This window comes from Dipodomys ordii, unplaced genomic scaffold, assembly GCF_000151885.1.
Source record: "Dipodomys ordii isolate 6190 unplaced genomic scaffold, Dord_2.0 Scaffold18, whole genome shotgun sequence".
In the NCBI taxonomy this organism is placed as follows: Eukaryota; Metazoa; Chordata; class Mammalia; order Rodentia; family Heteromyidae; genus Dipodomys; species Dipodomys ordii.
Window position 1 is genome coordinate 18,964,801 of NW_012267234.1, and position 17,863 is coordinate 18,982,663.

The 17,863-nt window shown below is 59.8% G+C and overlaps 1 protein-coding gene across 2 annotated transcripts; it reads left to right on the forward strand.

The window, feature by feature from the left end:
- The first annotated feature begins 1,133 nt into the window (after nt 1–1,133).
- Irf8 (interferon regulatory factor 8) lies at nt 1,134–16,254 on the forward strand. Of its 2 annotated transcripts, none has more exons than XM_013012894.1 (9): nt 1,134–1,153; nt 3,970–4,144; nt 8,234–8,417; nt 10,609–10,697; nt 11,463–11,568; nt 12,574–12,621; nt 13,972–14,352; nt 15,023–15,138; nt 15,691–16,254. In XM_013012894.1, the coding sequence occupies exons 2-9, from the start codon at nt 3,971–3,973 to the stop codon at nt 15,865–15,867; spliced, it is 1,275 nt and encodes a 424-aa protein (XP_012868348.1). In that variant the 5' UTR covers nt 1,134–1,153; nt 3,970; the 3' UTR covers nt 15,868–16,254. The 2 variants fall into 2 exon arrangements, with proteins under 2 accessions (XP_012868348.1, XP_012868347.1); XM_013012893.1 differs by lacking the exon at nt 1,134–1,153 and adding an exon at nt 3,331–3,504.
- Nucleotides 16,255–17,863: the final 1,609 nt, after the last annotated feature.

The window sequence follows — 17,863 nt, forward strand, 5'->3', positions numbered from 1 at the left end:
GGGATTTTGGCACCTGTCAGGCAGAGCGGCCCCCAGTGGGGAAGCTGGGATCTAGGACTCCGAGCTCCCCTAGGGGGGGCCTCTGGGCGTCCTTGGGGGCCGGGGAGTTAAGCACCTCTTGCCCACGGCAGCCCTCGCCCGGGCGCTGCCCGCACTGACTGTTCCGCGTCTGTCTCTGCGAGTTCCCCGCATGTGAGGGCTGTGTGTCCCTCCCTGAGAGCCACGGATCGACAGACGGACAGACGGATGGGACTGTGTGTCCCTCCCTGAGAGCCACGGACGGACAGACAGGGCTGTGTGTCCTTCCCTGAGAGCCACGGACGGACGGGGCTGTGTCCCTCCCTGAGAGCCATGGATGGATGGATGGACGGACGGGGCTGTGTTGCACACGTGTGACAGGACCCGCTGTCTCCATCTTGAGCATCAGCAGAGCCGACAGGACCACCCCCTCCATCGACACGCCGAGCCCAGGACGGCTGCGCAGCGGGAGGGTAGAGGTGCGAAGCAGTGTGCAAACAGGCCGCCTTCAGACCTCCGAGGTCGGCCGGCCCGCGCTTCCTGGGGGCACACATTCTAGACATTCCCGCGCCATCTAAACACCTAAGAGGAGGTGAGCTTGGAATCACCCGCGCGGGCGCTCTCTACTTAGAAGCTGGCTGTGACCCTGCCGGGATAAGAAGGGCGAGGGGAGTGGTAGCGCACGCCTGTAGTCCCGGCCGGGCCCGCGGTGCCGGGGCGCCCCTCTCCCGGAGCCGCGGGGGAGAGCCCGGGGCGCCCCCGCGGCCCCCCGGGAAGCCCTGCGGGAACCCCCGTCCCGCGCCGTCCCGGGCCCCCCGCCACCTCCGCGCGCACCCTGCACCCTGCACCCGCGACCCCGCCGCGCCGACGGGGCGCAAGTGATTTCTCGGAAAGCCGAGCGCTTCGAAGAAGGCGGACCCGGGGAGGTCCGCGCTGATTGGACGATGCCCGCGCCCCTCCCTCGCGTCATTGGCCAGCACGGCCTTCGCTCTGCGCTCGGGGCCCGCCCCAGCCCCCGCCCCACCCTTAAAGCCGCGCGCCCGGCGCGGAGCCAGCGCGGACCCGCTCGGGCCGAGGCGCGGGGGGCGTGGGAGCGCGGGGCTGCGGGGCTGCGGGCGAGCGGCGGCGGCGGCAGGTAGGACGGCAGGGCCGGGGGCTGCGGCCCGGAGGACGCCCCGTCCCTCCTCTGCTTTCAGCCTTTGGGTCTAAGCCCAGCGCGCGGCGGCTGTCCCCGACCCCAGGCCGGCTGTCCCCGACCCCAGGCCGGCTGTCCCCGACCCCAGGCCGGCTGTCCCGAGGCTGGCCTGTCCCCGAGGCTGGCTGTCCCCGACCCCAGGCCGGCTGTCCCTGTCCCCAGGCCGGCTGTCCCTGAAGCCGGCTGTCCCTGTCCCCAGGCCGGCTGTCCCCGACCCCAGGCCAGCTGTCCCCGAGGCTGGCCTGTCCCCGAGGCTGGCTGTCCCCGACCCCAGGCCAGCCTGTCCCCGACCCCAGGCCGGCTGTCCCGGAGGCTGGCTGTCCCTGTCCCCAGGCCAGCTGTCCCTGTCCCCAAGGCCACTGTGTGTGGTCACACACCTCGCCATTCCTTCAGCGCTGGTCTGCGGGGTCTCTTAGGTCTGCACCTGCTCTGCTGGGTTTTCCCGCCAGGCCAGGCCAGGCCCAGGCGGGGTGCAGGGGCAGCCTGGCCTGGTCACGGAAAGGACAGTTAAGACTTGTGGGTTGCATGGCAGGACTGGCTTCCCCACGTGAGCGTGTTCCTTCCCTGGATGGAACCCGGGGACTGAATGTTCCAGAATCTTAAACCCCAGCTTCCATTTAAAAACCGCGGCGAGGGTGTGGGTCCGTCCAGTGTGCCAGGCGGTGGTGTGGTTGTGAGGATTATTTGGGAGAGACCTAAGGGACAGAATGGGCAGCAGTGGTTTTTTATTGGTGGTGATGTTGGTCTCACTGAGAGCGAGTGGTGTGGCATGAGGCCCGCTGCCCACCACACGTTCTGGCAGCTCAGGAAACCCGGGGCAGCCTCCTCCACCTCCCTCCTGGGAATCCGGCCCAGGGCTCCCATGTAGAGATGCAGGTGAGCTGCCAGGAGGACTTGGCTGATAGAAGGATTACCTCAAGAGCAAGAGGAAGTTGTAAACATGTGACTTGTGGGTAGATTTAATTTGCTAGTGTTCAATAAATCTGTAGTGATCTCCGCCTTGAAGGTGACGGCAGGGGAACATCAGGAGTGGCTGTCATGTGCTGAGTCCCCCTCATCCCTGCGGTGGCTTTTGTAGAATGGGTGATGGTGCCCCTCTGCCGGAGGCTGCCACTTGGCTCTGACGCTGAGCACTGGCTGCCTGGGGTGGCTGAGCCTCCGTGGGTTTTTGAATGAGGAAGGGCTGGGTTAGATGGTCTCTGATGTATCTTCCTGCGTTTATGTTCTGTGATTTGTATGTCTTCACAATGCTGTTTCTCTCTACCCCCACTTTTTTCTTCTATAAACTACCAGGACAGTTTTGGGGTGATGAGCCCCTTAGGGATCCTGGTGAGAAAGTTCTTTTTCTAGAATTTGCTCTTGGTGTCTGGACTGTGGCTTTATGAGGTCGCGGAGGAGGAGTAGAAGCACAGATTCTTCCCTACCTGGCAGGCTGCAGATGCTGTTCCTACCATGTGCTTCCTTGCCCCTCACATGCTGCCCAGGCCCAGGAGAGCCTGTCCCCGGGTCCCCAGAATGGGCCGTAGCTCTTTTCAGGGGTTCCGTTTTCCTCCTTAGGCTCCTTTCCAAATCCATCCTTTCCTATTTATAACCTAACGGCCCTAGACTCTGGTTCCCTTATGGGTTCAGGTGACTCTCCCAGGGCTAGCTGGAAGTAGCTGTTGTTGAGCTCCAGGGATCCCTAGTTCCTTCACCCCCTTTTAAGCCCATAAGTGGGGTAGAAATGCTAAAATTAGCACACAGAGAGCCCCTCCCTGCAGCCCGCGTCCCTCCTCCCCGCCAGGCACCTGTGGCTGGCTAGAGTTGCTGGGTCGGGATGGGACGGCACAGGACGGTCGCTGATGGTTCTGCTTCATGCACTGGCACACTCACGGATGTGAGCGTGTTCTTGGAGACATTGTGCCTTGTCACTGCTGATCGCTTCAAACATGTCTGAAGAGGTCACAGTTGAGTGGGAAGAATAGAGATGCCTCTTTTTTTTAGTTGTTGTTTTTTTTGTTTTGTGGGCGTCTGTCCACGGGCTCGGGGATTTCCAGCAGTGTTCTTGTAAATGCTGGCGGTGGCTCCTTGGCTGCTGGCGGGAACGTCCAAGGATGCATCTGGGTGTCCCAGGCCAGGCCATCTGAGATTGAGCCCTTGGGGGAGCAGAGCTGTGTAGCTTGGCTCGGGGCCGTGGCCATGTCTTGCCCTCTCCCGCTGTGCTCACGTGGTCATGAGTGCTCTGTGGCACAAGGCGACCGCACTGGTTCCTTGGGGGTCTTCTATGGTGCGGCCTGTGGCAGGTGTTCCAGGTGCGTCCCTGGACCCCGCTGCGGTGCGGGTAGGGGTGTGATCGGCACGGGTGCCCGGCTGGGATGGGACTCGCTTCGTCACTGTTCCAGCCTGGGGATCTGGGGTGGGTGGGGAAGATGGAGGTCTTCTTTCTCGGTGGCACGTCTGTGGTATTCTGTTTGGGCACACCAGCCCCTGGGCATCAGGCATGGGGCTGGCTCTTACGGTGATGGTGCTGCCTGTGTAAAAGTGACTTTTCAACATGACCCTGTTCTGAGTGGCTGTGGTTATCTGGCTGGGAGGCCTGGGGAAAGCCGGCTCAGGGGTGTGTGTGGGGGGGCAGGATCATCTCTCCCTGGCAGGTGGCCTAGGTTTCCTGGGACTGTGGAATGTCCCCAAGCCAACCCCTCTGTCCTGAAGCTCCCACAGCCCGGTGGCTGGTTTGCTCTTGACTCACGGACATTCATTGCCTTTCTCTCTCCAAGCATGTGTGACCGCAACGGCGGCCGGCGGCTCCGGCAGTGGCTGATTGAACAGATCGACAGCTCCATGTATCCAGGGCTGATTTGGGAAAATGATGAGAAAAGCATGTTTCGGATCCCTTGGAAGCATGCCGGCAAGCAGGATTATAACCAGGAGGTGGATGCCTCCATCTTCAAGGTGAAAACCCAGAGCTAACCCCTCCCCCGCAACATCCCAGTGTGGATCCCTCCCCGTGGTCCCCCACCGATCCGATACCCCAGCGGCAGAGGCTAGGTGACTGCATCTGTTCTGCTGGTTAATCCCTGTGGGGTCTGTTGTAGCAGGAGGCGGGGTATGGGGGGGCCTCCGGCCCTGCCTGCTCTGCCTGCTTCTCCACTGAGCCCTGTGCTGGCGGGGGGTGCAGCGTGGTCACCAGGGGGGACTCTGGTCTTCCTTCTTTCACAGCTGTGACTTCTGCCTGCGGTGGTAGGTTTTGCTGGAAGGGTACAGTGCACCCATATTCACTTGTGGCAGGGTGCTGGGGGTGTTGAGCATGCAGCCAGTGTCTGGCATTAACCTCTTCTCCCTTGAGAGAAAGAACTGCCCCTCCCCCGGCTCGCCCGGTGCCTCAGCTTCTCCACCGGTGTAGTGATGGCCGGCATGCACTGATGGAAGTTTCTGCACCGGGCCTGACACATACCTGCTGTTCTGTTTCCCCGAATGCTATTCTATGTGGCTGGTGCCACTCCCTCCTCATTCTGTAAGGACGCCACGAGGCTTGCCCAGGGTGGTGTGGGTCAGCATGGAGCCAGCATGCAGACAAGCCCCCCACTGGGGGCCCAGCTCCTACCCTCCAACTCCAGGGTGGTGGGGGCCGCCATGCTCCCCATGGGTATTTTGTGGCAGACCTGGCCTCTACCTGTGACTCGCCACCAGCAACTCCCCTGTCCCTAACAGCCAAGACCCCCCTGGGGCGCCAACTTTGAGAACCCCACTTGGAGCTGAGCATAGCCAGGACTGCCGAGTGCGGGCTGCTGGTGGAGCACCAGGGAACTGGGAGCTGGAGGCCGGGCATGCGTGCATGTGTGCATGTGCGCGCATACATGCGCATGTGTGTGTGTGCACGCACGCAGCTTCTCCATGCTGCCTGTGCTCCCAGTAAGGAAATCAGGCCCCAGATTTACACATCTTGTGCAATGCTCTTCATGGCCGTTTCAACAACGTTGATTCCCGATGTTTCCGTGGGTTACGCAGTCACTTGATGTGGCAATCTGAAGTGAGTCCACAATCTCAGTGGGAATGGGGGCAGGCGGGCACGCAGGAGGCCAGCAGAGGGGTGATGGGTGAAGACAGGGGCGCACAGCGAGGCAGGGATTCGGCTGGTGCTTTTCAGAGCTGTGCTGTGTGGCACGCTTGCTTGTTGGGGGTCCTCTGGTAGGAGCATCTCTGCACCCCATCAAGTGAGCATCTTTGCTGTTGGAAGAGGTCAGCAGAGAGCTTGGGCAGACAGGGCTATGTTGGGCATCTTCTGTTTGTATAGAGAACCAGCTTTCCTCATGCATTCAAAGCAAAGGCTTGCAAACACGAAGGGCTGGATTGTGGCTCCGGGGTGGACACTGCCAGCAAGTCACAGGGCTTCATGCATCCCCAGCATGGAAACATGTAAAGAAGAAACAAAAAATGCATCTGAAACCAGGGGCCAGTGGCTCACACTTATAATCCTAGCTACTCAGCAGGCGGAGATCTGAGCATCGAGGTTCAGAGCCAGTGCAGTCAGGAAAGTCTGTGAGACTCTTGTATCCAGTTAACCAGCAAGAAGCTGGAACTGGAGGCATGATTCCAGTGGCACAGCACCAGCTTTGAATGAAAAGGCTGAGTGAGAGTGGAAGGCCCTGAATTCAAGACTCAGTACTGGCAGAAGATCCCCCAACCAACCAGCCAGCCAGCCAGCCAGGCATTTGCTTTCCTACCTGCAGTCAGTGGGTGGTAAAATCTTCTTAGATGAGTCTGTCCTCCCCCGGGTTCATGTGCAGGGGTCATATGAGCCGTTGAGTCATACTGGCCGTCAGCGTGCTGGTGAAGGCCTCCGATCAGCTTACATCTATTTCCAAAGAAGCGTTTGCCTCCTTTCTCTGAGGGCTAGGGGAGAAGAGGGTCAAGCGTGACCTGTGATTCACGGGGCCCTTGCTGAGCAGCGTCCCCCACCACCCGGCTACTCAGAGCTCACACAGGCTGTGGGGCTCTATGCTCATCAGGCCTGGAAGGGCAAATAGAAGTTGGTGTTTATTTTATTAATTTGTGGTTAGTTAGCAGTAATGGGGTTTGAACTCAGAGCCTTGTGCTTATCTGGCAAGCATTGTATTGCTTCAGCCATGCCTCCAGCCCTTTCAGTTCTAATTAATTTTGAGATTGGGTTTCAGCTGTCCCCCCCAACCCCACCCCACCCTGCCTGCTGCCTGAGTCAGAATCCTGCTGTTTACATGGAGCTGGGATGACAGCCACTTGTGATGATGCCCAGCTTTTTATTGTTTGAGATGGGGTCTTGAACACATTATTTTGCCCATGCCAGCCCAGAACTGCCGTCCTCCCAATTTCCATCTCGAATGTGGATGTGGCTGGGATTATAGGGATGTGCCATCCTGCCCAGCCAGCCCATGGGGCCCGGTGTGCGGATGGGAGCCTCATGTGAGCATGGCAGGCTGTCAGCTCTGCTCTGGCGTGCACCAGATGATGGTGATGCCTGTCAAGGTTAGGCCGGAGTCTGGGTGACCCAGTGGTCCTGTCTACAGACATCAGTGAGTGCTGCTGATGTGGGTGTGCTGTCAGCACCCCGCCGGGGAGTGGACCAAGCATCAAAATGCTGAGGTGGAGAAACCCTGATTTAAGATCATGAAAGGCAGCCTTGGAATCCCAGCTACTCAGGAATGGAAAGTAGGAGGACTGAGAGTTCAAGGCCAACCTGGGCTACAGAATGAAATAAGAAGAAAGGGGGTAGGGGTGTGGCTGGAGCGCGGGTTCTTGTCTAGCACGTTCAGAGACCCTGAGTGCAAGTCTTAGACAGTTACTCTTTAACTAGATGTGATTTGTTCATGTGTGTCTGTGTATATAGGCGCATATGTATGTATATATTTGCAGCAACAACAATAACAGCAACGCACAAATCAGTTCAGTTAATAAGGACTGTTTTCCTGGCGTGGAGTTTCTATCTGCACTGGGAAGGAAATGACCGCTTATACACACTGATAGGAATGTTCTTTCAGTTTCTTTTCCCTGAGCATAGATGCAAAGTTTGGCATCAACTGAGTAGAGCAATGTCCTGGGACTATAAACATTCATTTTGAGGAAAAAAGAAGGCAGGCTCTTTGGAGAGAGATGACTCGCAGGGTGGGGTGGGGGATCGGAGACACAGGCAGGCCCCAGGCCCATGTGAACTTCGGGGCGTGGCCCAGCGCTGAGGGTTGGGTGGGCATTCAGTCCGGCTGGGTGGCGTCACATCAGCCCAGGCCCAGTCTTGAAGGGAGTACAGAGGGGCCACAGGTGATCACCTGATCTGTGGGTCTCCACTAGACTACGTCCATTTGTTGGTTTTATTTTTAAATTCTTGCTCCCTTCTCTATGAGATCTAGCTTTGAAATTCTTGTCCTAGCTCAAAGTCTGAGGTCTGGAGAGGTCAACACACAGAGCCGTTAAGAAAAAAATAAAAGAAAGAAAGAAAAAGAAAAAGAAAAGGCAGCCGCAGAGGGAAAATGTCTCCCTGTGTCTTAATAGGACTTTGGGGGTAGGAGGGCAAAGCCAAAATTGGGTAAAAATGCAAAACAAAATTTCCTTTGTAAAGGAGCAGGGCAGTGGGTGACCACATTTAGCCTTTTTTTTTTTTAATGTTCCCTTTTCATGCTAAATTTTAGCTACCAGTTGACTTGAAAAAGCCAAAGCCTTTCTCTCGAAGTGCTAGTGTAGCCATGCACGACTTCCTCCCAGAGGGTCACCAGCCCAGCCTCAGCCAGGGAAGGAGCCTGGCAAGGCCCGGCCACGGGCCTGCACGGGAGGAGCCTTGTGCTTGGGTTCAGATTCCCGCTCAGTGAGGTGGCCTTGGGGACCCCTGGCCCGGGCGGCTGGCTGGCCGGGGTCCTGTTCACATCTGGCAGAGAAAGTGATGTCCCCTGAGTCATGGCTTTGAGCGAGAGCTGGCGGTCTGTGCGGCTCAGAGGAGGGGACAGCCTGCTGCCCCCTGGTCGTGGGGTGTGTGGGCAAGGCAGTTATGTGCGCTGATGCGCGTCTTTCTTCCAGGCCTGGGCGGTGTTTAAAGGGAAATTTAAAGAAGGCGACAAAGCCGAACCAGCCACTTGGAAGACCAGGCTGCGCTGTGCTTTGAACAAGAGCCCAGATTTTGAGGAAGTGACGGACCGGTCTCAGCTGGACATTTCCGAGCCCTACAAAGTGTACCGAATCGTCCCTGAGGAGGAGCAGAAATGTAACTACCTTCCCGTGCCCGCCCCTGTCTGCCACACTTGTGGGAGCTTGGCCTGGGAGGGGAGTGTGTGCCCCCCTGGGGCCTGGGGCCACCACTCCCGGGGTTGGGGTGCACCGTTTTAGTTACACCGAGTTGTTCTCTCTGTTGTATGGGCAGAGATGGAGGCCTTTTGCTGCTGATCTCGCCCACCACCTGCTGTAGGCCATCTGGGGCAGGGCAGGCCCAGGGGCTGCGTGGAGGGCTGGCTGGGGCAGGGCAGGCCCAGGGGCTGCGTGGAGGGCTGGCTGGGGCAGGGCAGGCCCAGGGGCTGCGTGGAGGGCTGGCTGGGACACAAGAGGCAGGTCTCCTGCTACCTCCACTTGCAGAGCAGGCTGGGGGAAATCTAGCGGGTGAGGAAGGGACGGAGCCTAAGGTGGAAGGAAGAGCTGGCAGGGTTACAGCAGAGGGGGCACGTCTGGCCGCACCGCTGGGGTGGGCATGCGTCTCCGTGTGCTGCTCGGCCTCTGCTGGATTGGGAACTCCGGGATGAGGTCTCTTCCAGCTCTGAAAAACCCCAAAAGCATTTGAGAGGGGATTAAAGCAGAGATAACAAAAGAGCTGCCACAGCTCCTTCGCCCCCACTCCCTAGCCCTGCACCCCGGCCAGACAGCAGGAAGCTATCAGCTTGTATCAAGCTCAGTTCTGGCCTCGGAATCCTTCACAAGGAGAATCCAAGCTGTTGAGCGGAGCTGGCTCACGAAAGACGGGCGGGATCTGCCACCACGGGGGTAGAATATTCTTTTGAAAGAAAAACATCTCTGTTTTTTGGAGACAGGGTGTCACTGTGCAGTCCAGGCTGCTCTTGAGCTCACGGTCTTCCCTCAGAGGCTGAGCCTGGCTTGGGCTACACGTAAAGAGACCTTGACTTAAAAACCAGACATCCCCCCACAAAGGCAGGAAGCTGAGCCAGCGGATGGGTGTCTGGTCCCAGCAGCACGGTGCGGCTTGGCGTTCTCTTTCCTCCTGGCCAGCCACCGCAGATGACCCTTAACCTGACTGACTCAGCCCGTGAGCTAGTGCAGTGAGCTAGTGCATCAGCACCGCGGCCTTCCCTGGGAATCAGGTGACCCTCGGGGTGCAGTTAGGTGGCTCTGAAGGGCCACGCATCATCATTCTGCCTCATTCCCCAGCTTTGGACAGTGTTTGCACGTGAAGTGAAGTGGGCAGGAAGTGGCTCCTGCCACTTCCTGATTCCCACAGGCTCAGCCAGGTGTGGTCCAGCAGGTGACCGGGCTGGGGCTGGCGTGGCCTGTGGAGTGGAGGATAAGGAAGGGGAGAGCTGCAGCTGCTCAGGGCAGAGATGCTTCATTTGCATCATGTCGGAGGGGCCCCTCGCTCTGTAGTTGAGCGGTGTGCAAGTGGTTCTGGGGCTGCCCACCTGTCCCCTGGTCCCCTCAGCAGCTTCAGGGTGAAGCCTGGGTGTCAGTCAAGGTGGTGTGTGTGTGTGTATGTGTGTGTGTGTGTGTGTGTTGGGGAGTGGTCTGTAGTCCCTGGGATGATGCTGTAACTCACTCCTGTAACCCAGGGAGGTTTCTCAGATATCTGGCTGAGGTTGGGAAGACTGAGACCAGTCCCCAGTGTTGGCTGTGTGAACCTGGGGCTCCCTTTAGGCAGTTGCTAATTGAGGTTGGTTAATGGGGCGTCAGTGGGTCTTTATGGTATGTGTGGCGGGGGGAGAGGGAGGCGCACAGATACACATGTATATTTGGAAAGGCCAAAAACAGATTTCCTGCTAACTGGTTTTCAAAAAAAAAAATACAAAAACCCAACATGCCAATGCATTTTGCCAGGAACTCTGGGTATTTTCAGAGGCCCCGGCTTGCAAATTTAGTGTCTGGATGGTAAACTGTAAACCCCTGGTGTAAAATGTGTCTGATCTTTGCATGGGAGGAAGAGACTACGGGCTGTCTTATTCTCCTTTAAGAGTACTGTGCTTACCCTGCCTCCAGCAACTTCTCCCTTTGAGCTTTGCTGACTAAATGACTGAGGCATGGGAAAACAAGTCTGTGTCTTTCCCAAGTGTTCAGGCAGCTGCTGCCCAAACCAGCGTGGACATTCACCAACACTTACTGTCTTAACTCAGCACTTCGAGAATCTGCCTGGGAGTGAGGCCTTGTGGGTCACGTGGCCGTGTCCGTCTGGTTTTCCCTAGGCAAGCTGGGCTTGGTGCCTCCGAGCTGTGTCAGTGAAGTTCCGGAGATGGAGTGTGGTCGCTCCGACATGGAGGAGCTCATCAAGGAGGTGCGTGGAGGGGGTCCCCGGTCTGCCAGGCCTGTGGCAGCCTGTGAGACCCCCCTCCCACGGAGGGGCCCCTGCAGGTCACACCCCTTCTCTGTCCCGAGGGCAGCATCTGGGCTGCCTCTACCTCTGTTTCCTCAAGCTCCAAACACTCCCTGATAATTGAGCCTTTGAGTGGTGCTCCTGTGGTCTTTAAAAACCCACCCCTGCCTTCTAGGCGGGCAGTGCCCCACACGAACTGCTGGCTGGTGGGTTTGTAATCAGTGTCTTTCAGAGTGCAAAGCCAAGTTTAACTTTTGCACGTGTGTGTTTGCGTGAGAGTGTGGGCATAGGTGTGCTGCATGTGTATGTGCAGGCGTGTGCCTCTGTGTGTGTGTGGTGCCTGTGTGTGTGTGTGTGTGTAAGGAATTGAACTGCTTGTAAAGCAGGCATGTACTTTCTACCCTAGCTTATTTTCAGAGTAGCGTCTCACTCTATGTCCAAGCCAGCCTGGACTGAGGTCTTCTATTTGTTTGTCACATACCACTGGTTGAGATGGAGTCTCTCAAGCTTTCATGCTGGGGCTGGCCTTGAACCACTGCCCCACTCCCAACTTCCCAAGTGGCTCAGACAGTGAGCTTCAGCTACAGTTCACAGCTCAGCCATCACTTTTGTGTCACAAGACAGAGGTGGCTGTGTGGCTTTCATTGTCTGCTAACTATCCAGCTTTATAAACGCCAGGTCCCCGAGCTGCAGGCTCAGTGGCTGAGGGACCCTCCTCTCCCGCAGCCCCCCGTGGACGAGTACATGGGGGTGATCAAGAGGAGCCCCTCCCCTCTGGAGGCCTGCAGGAGCCAGCTCCTTCCAGACTGGTGGGCGCAGCAGGCTGGCGCAGGTGAGGAGGACGGCGGAACCCCGCGGGGCATCGCGGGGTCTCGCAGCCGCTGGGGACGGGGTCGGGGCACTGGGACCTTCGCGGCCCAGGTCCTGGGGAAGGTAGCTGAGCCTCGAGTGGTGACAAGACCCAGCCGTGCCTTCCCCCCACAGAGCAGCCCGGCAGAGCCTCGCTTGCAGGGGAGGGACAGCCTGCGGCTCTCCCGGACCCCCGGGGCGCCAGGGGAGGGGTCAGGTGATACCCCCGTGACCAGAGGGAGCTGACGGCTCTCAGCCTCTCCGGGGCTGCCCTGGGCTCCCCGGTAGGTTGGCTAGTTTGTCCTCTGAGCCCCAAGGCTTCTCTAGTGAGGGGAATGCTCAGGGCCTCAGTATCCTCAAAAGACAGAGGCGTGAGGACCTGCCACGGGCCACGTGGGTGAGCGAGGCACCGTCTGCTCGCATGCGGTACGCGCGCTCCGCGCCCTTGGCTGCGGAGGATGCCACCCAAGGAGCCTGGGCTTGCGGCCGTGCGGTGTGAGCACCTGCGTCTCCTTCCTCTGCCTCTTCCCCATCGTGCCAGGGCAGCCTGGGGTGGTGGCTGCCCCGCAGGGCCTCGGAGGTTTCCAGGCTGTGGGTGGGTTGCAGTGTGGTATGTGGTGCCCACGCTGGCCAGAGGGACAGCCCGGGGAGGCTGGAGGCTGGAGGGGCCGGGCCCTGGGGACAGAAGGACTCGCGGCCTTGAGGGGTCTGGCGCACAGACAGAACCCCACAGCATAGAGGAAGTCTCCTGCACTCTGGCTTGGCCAGGGCCTGGGTTTCTGCATTTATGCAACAATGGGTCACCAGGCTGGAGGGAAAACGCTGAATTCAGCAGAAGCCAGGGCTGCCCGCCTCGGGGGCGCTGGCTCCGGGTCTCCGGAGGAGGGGGTCTGGCCCGCTCCCCGGGGGCACCGGCACACGTGTGGTCTCGTGGGAGGTGGGCCTCTCCGTTGGCTTCTCCTCTCAGTTGGCTTTGGTGTCCCCGCAGGCCTGCCGCTGCTCACCGGGTACGCCGCCTTTGACACACACCACCAAGGTACGGCGGGGGCGCAGCTCCGCTGCAAACACTCTGAGTGTCCGGCGGGGGTGGGGGCCCGGGGGCAGGGCTTCGAGGACAGCTTTCCTGCTTGCTGTGTGGGTTGAGACCAGCCGGTGGCCCGGCCTTGCCGCACGGCGCTGTAGACTGCCCCCCGCTGGTGTGGTGTGGGGCCTGTGCAAGGCGTGGGCCGGGGCTCCCCACAACTCTGTCCTAGTGGCATTCTGCCTGGAAGATGGTTGTAGCCATTCGTAAACTACAGCACAGGGCCCGACAGGTGCCAGGCAGCAGCGGAGCTCTTGACGAGGGCTCTGCAGACCAGGGGCCGCGGTTGGTACCTGGGGTCTCCCTCGCACGGCCCGCCCTTTGTCCTGCTCCTGCCTTCTGGTCACCACTCACGCGCTGCTGGCGTGCACCAGGCACAAAGCAGGCTCGGGCATCCGGCAGCTCCTCTGGGCGGGTTCCTCCGCCACCTCTGCCCTGCTGGTGAGAAGCAGATGCGGACCCGTCTCACCACTGGGAGGCGGCAGAGCTGGGACTCTACCTCAGGGCCTGGCCCTGAAGTCTGTGCCTGGGCGGGTGGGCTCCTGGGCGGCAGCTTTGCCCGGCTGTCACCTGGGAAGCGTGGCCGGTGTCCCCAGCCCCTGCTGGCACCCCCTGGAGCCTGAGGTGTCCACAGGGCACTGAGATGGCCCTGCCCGAGCGCCACGTTGCCACCCTGGGGACGCTGCGTGGGCACCGGGCTGACCAGTGTGGGTGCCAGGGTGAAGCCCCCGGAAATGGGGCAAAGGGCACAGCGGTGCGACTCCCCCAGGCCGCTCACGTGTTGGGAACAAAGTCTGGAAATGGTTCTGGGTGCACGGAGGGAGCGTGCAGGGCGGCCGGGTGTGGCAGGCCATGCACACTTGGTGTGGTGGGGACGCAGCTCACAGCCTGGTCCGGAAGGGATCCTGGACTGGTCTGCGGTGCCCGGTGCCGTGCAGGAGCCCCAGGAGCTCCAGGCCCAGGTCAGTGGGGTTCTTTAAAGACCACACGACGCCCGCAGCATTCCCCACCTGGATGCTTCCTAAGGAGTCCAGTCTCGTGCGCCCCGCCGCCCGCACGCTGTCAGCCAGAGGGCATCTGGATTCCCTAGCCCTGCCCCATCCTAACGGAAGCCCGCAGGGTGCCCCAGGAGACAGGGGTGCTCGAGGAAAGGCCAGAGCTCCAGCCAGAGGGCCCCGGGCGGCGCCTCCTCCCTGGTGGAGGTGGTAGGCCCTCCCCTCCCCTCCCCTCCCCTCCCCTCCCCTCTGTCCTTGCTCCTCTCCTCTCACCTCTCCTCCCTGCTCCCCGCTCCCCTCTCCCCTGCAGCCTTCTCGCAGATGGTGATCAGCTTCTACTACGGAGGCAAGCTGGTGGGCCAGACCACCACCACCTGCCCCGAGGGCTGCCGCCTGTCCCTGCCCCAGCCGGGGCCAGCCCGGCAGTGCGGGCCCGAGGGCCTGGAGCTGGTGCGCTTCCCGCCGGCTGACGCCGTCCCCAGTGAGCGGCAGCGGCAGGTGACAAGGAAGCTGTTCGGGCACCTGGAGCGGGGCGTGCTGCTGCACAGCGGCCGGCGGGGTGTGTTCGTCAAGCGGCTGTGCCAGGGCCGCGTGTTCTACAGCGGCAACGCCGTGGTGTGCCCGGGCCGGCCCAACAAGCTGGAGCGCGACGAGGTCGTGCAGGTCTTCGACACCAGCCAGTTCTTCCGAGGTCCGTGCTGCGCCACCCTCCCTCCCACCCGCCCCAGAGACCGTGGCCCCACCCTGCTACCGAGCCGGGGGCGGCAGGGGGGGGGGGACGCTGCGCCTTCACTTCCCGCGTGTAGACAGGAAAACAGAATGAGCACCTTCTCCCTGGGCTGGGAACTGCAGCACCGCCAGGCTCTGCGCACAGCCCCTGGCCAGGGCCTGGGCCTCAAGTCCAGCCCCATAGGGCGCCCCCGGCAGCTCCGGCGGATGCACCCATGCCGCCCATGGTGCCCTGCTGTGCTGCCACAGCCGCAGCTGACTCCCCGCCTGCCCTCTCCCTGCAGCCCAGAGGCGTGTTGGGTCTCTGCTGCCACCTGGCTGGCAAAGAACTGCAGGGAGGAGAGAAGGGGTTGGGAGGGTGGCGCCTTCAGGGCTGCAGATGACATAAATCCCCTGTCTGAGGGAGAGGCAGGGAGCGGGAATGCAGGAGTGGTGTCCTCAGAGAGGTGTTCACAGCCAGGCACCGGAGAAAGCGACCGCAGTACAGACGGCATGGTGCACTCCGTCTCCCAGCGTTTGGGAGGCTGGGGCAGGAGGAGCAAGCCGTGTCCAGCCCTGCCCTGGCCTGGGCCTCCCCGCCCTCCCCCCCCAGGCCCACCAACCCTGTGGCCTCACCTACCCCCCCCCTGCAGAGCTGCAGCAGTTCTATGCCAGCCAGAGCCGCCTGCCCGACAGCAGGGTGGTGCTGTGCTTCGGGGAGGAGTTTCCAGACATGGCCCCCGTGCGCTCCAAGCTCATCCTGGTGCAGGTGAGGCCCGCGCAGGGGCAGCTCCGGCTCTCACCCAGGCCTCCCAGGCCTCACGTCAGGTCCTGAGAAGAGGCTGCAGGGCAGGCGATCCCACCGGTGCGCAGGTGTCCTGGGAGGAGAGCCGGGTCCTGCCCCCTCTGGACGTCTTCTCGTGCTCCGGCTCTTGTGATCATGTGTGCATGTGCGAGCATGCACCTGCGTTTCCTCCCCCCCCTTGCTTCCTCACTCCTTTCCATCTCTTCTCCCGTCCATTCCCCCTTCCTTTCCCCACCCCTCCTTTTCTTCTTTGCAGTCCAAGCATTTTCTCCAGAAAGATGCTGTCTGTTCCGGTGCTTTAAGGGCCGAGAGACAGACGAGGCCGTTTTGAGCCCTTGTGTAGCAGGGAAAGGGGTTCCCGGAAGGTGGGGTGGGCCCGGGGAGGACATGGCTGGCAGCATGGGGCAGCCTGGCTCTTCACGTGCAGCCTTGGGCTGGGGGATGGGAGTCCAGTGGGAGGCAGAGAGGGTCTCCCCACTCCCTGACCTCCGCCCCCGACCTGTGCATGCCACGCAGGTGGAGCAGCTCTACGTCCGGCAGCTGATGGAGGAGGCGGGGAAGAGCTGCGGCGCGGGCCCCGCCATGCAGGTCCTCGAGGAGCCCCAGCCCGACCAAACCTTCCGGGTGTTCCCGGATATCTGCGCCTCACACCAGAGACCTTTCTTCAGAGAGAACCAGCAGATCACTGTGTAGGAGCCTCTCCCGGGAGCCCTGCCGCGTCTGCGGCTCGCGGTGGAGGACGCCAGTGGCCGTGGACTTCAGCCCTCGACCTGAGGGCACTTTTGCGCTCTTAATTTGGTGAGGGCACCTGCTGATCCATCCGTGGCCAGCACAGGGCCACGCGAAGCTCTGCTGTTGAGACAGGAATGCTGGGAACCTGTGCCGGACAGTGTGGAGACCGTGACCGTAACCACCAGTGACCAGAATGTTTATTTTCTGCATTTTTAAAAAATCACTAGCTGATACGATCTCCTCTGCATCTTGTGCCTATCGAACACCTGGTCTGTCATTCTCACTGGCCAGAGGACAGCTGCTTTTCGGTAAAGGAATGTGGAGTTGAAATTGATTTGAGAGCCGCTGCTTTTGTGTTTATCTCTGGTTAGAGGTAGAGATGGATGATTCATTGGGGGCATTGTTCTCCCTTTAAGCATTTGAGTAAGGTCTCAGAACATCTAGAGCGTGGGGGGCTGCGCCGGTGGCTTGTGAGGCTGTATCTGCTCCCCCCAGACTCAGTGCAGGGCAGCGTGATCCTGGCGGCGCCAGTGCGTTCATGCTGTCACGGGAGCAGACTTTTCCTCTGGGGCTTTCTTTCAGGAAATAGAAAACTGTTTATTTTTAAATTTCTGTCACAAAATGGCTCCAGAGCTCTCTTTTTTCTTTATGATAAATGATTTTGGTCTATTTTTAAAAATATTTGTATTTTTGTCTTATTGTGTAGGGTCTACTGTAAATTGCTTTGGTTTTTTTCTTGTTTTGATTTTGTAAAGCCAGAGGTGTCAGCCTCAAGTGTAGAGAGCAGTGTAAGGGCTGTGGGCCTGGCTCAGTGACAGAGCACCTGCCTAGCCATCCAGGGCTGAGTTTAAACCCCAACACCAATGGGACAAACCAAACCCAAAGCAAACGTGATTGTCCAGGCATCTTGATTGGGCTGCCTGTCCTCAGCTGGTCTTGTAGTGTTGGGGTGCGGTCACATGGGGGGTGTATCTCCTCTGTGTCTTGTCCCTGGAAGTCGAGGTTCACACCCAGTTCTGTGCTCCAAAGCAGCACACAACCCCAACAGCAATCCTTGCTCTGGCCCCAGAGGACCCCTGCTGACAAGAAGTGGGAAGGCCTTCCTGTTCACGGGGATTGGGGATGGAGATGCGCAGTGGAAGCCGGGGCAGAGGGCCCAAGGCGCGGCTCACCTCCCCCCAACACCTCCATCTGCCCTCAAAGCGCTCTCCAACTTGAAAATCACTTTCAGCCGACACTTGAACATAGTTTCTAAGAACTGTTAGCTCAAGGGGCCTCTTAGACTTGCGTGTCGTGTGTGTTCCTTCTGGGGGGAGCAGCCCTGTCCCTGCTATGGTGGAGCTAGCATGGCCAAGGGCCTGGGGGTGGGGGACAGACAGACGCCCCAGTGAGCCCTCCACCGTGGAGGCTGCGGGCAGATGCAGGCCGTAGGGAGGCCGCTCTGCAGTCCCAGCTGGCAGCGAGAGGAACCCGATCTCTCATCTCTGCCCTTTATAGCCCAGCTGGAGCCCCACCAAACCTCTGCAGACTCTCCTAGTGGGCTCCATGCTGAGCTGTGAGGGGAGGGGAGACAGGCCAGCGGTCCAGCGACCTTGGTGGGCTGTGACAAGGGTCAGTCTGGACAGCCAGAGAGTGCCTGCCTGGCCAGCACCTGTAGTTGCTGCTTTTGAGAGAGGATGTGGAGGGGACGGACTGGGTCCCCGCGGCCCCGTGTATCCTCAGCCAGCAAGGGGGGCGTGCCGGCGCTCAGGGTGACAGATCTGTTTGCCGATGTCCTTAAGGTGTGAGGTGCCCACCTCCAGCCTTTCCTATGTCAAATAGATATTTATTTTTGTATCTGCTTAAAAAGTATTGATCTTTCTTATTCTCTGTGGCAATAAAGTGTTCTTTTATAAAGCTGATGTGATCCCTTTCCTTTTGTTGTTGTTGTTTAGTTGTGGTCAAATATTTTAGAATC

Bases quoted from the DNA above. Each gene is read 5' to 3' on its own strand.
- Irf8 (XM_013012893.1), top strand. From the start codon at position 3,392: ATGTCTTGCCCTCTCCCGCTGTGCTCACGTGGTCATGAGTGCTCTGTG. The intron at 3,505-3,969 runs GTGCGTCCCTGG...TCTCTCTCCAAG, and splicing joins GCCTGTGGCAGGTGTTCCAG to CATGTGTGACCGCAACGGCG. The intron at 15,139-15,690 runs GTGAGGCCCGCG...CATGCCACGCAG, and splicing joins CCAAGCTCATCCTGGTGCAG to GTGGAGCAGCTCTACGTCCG.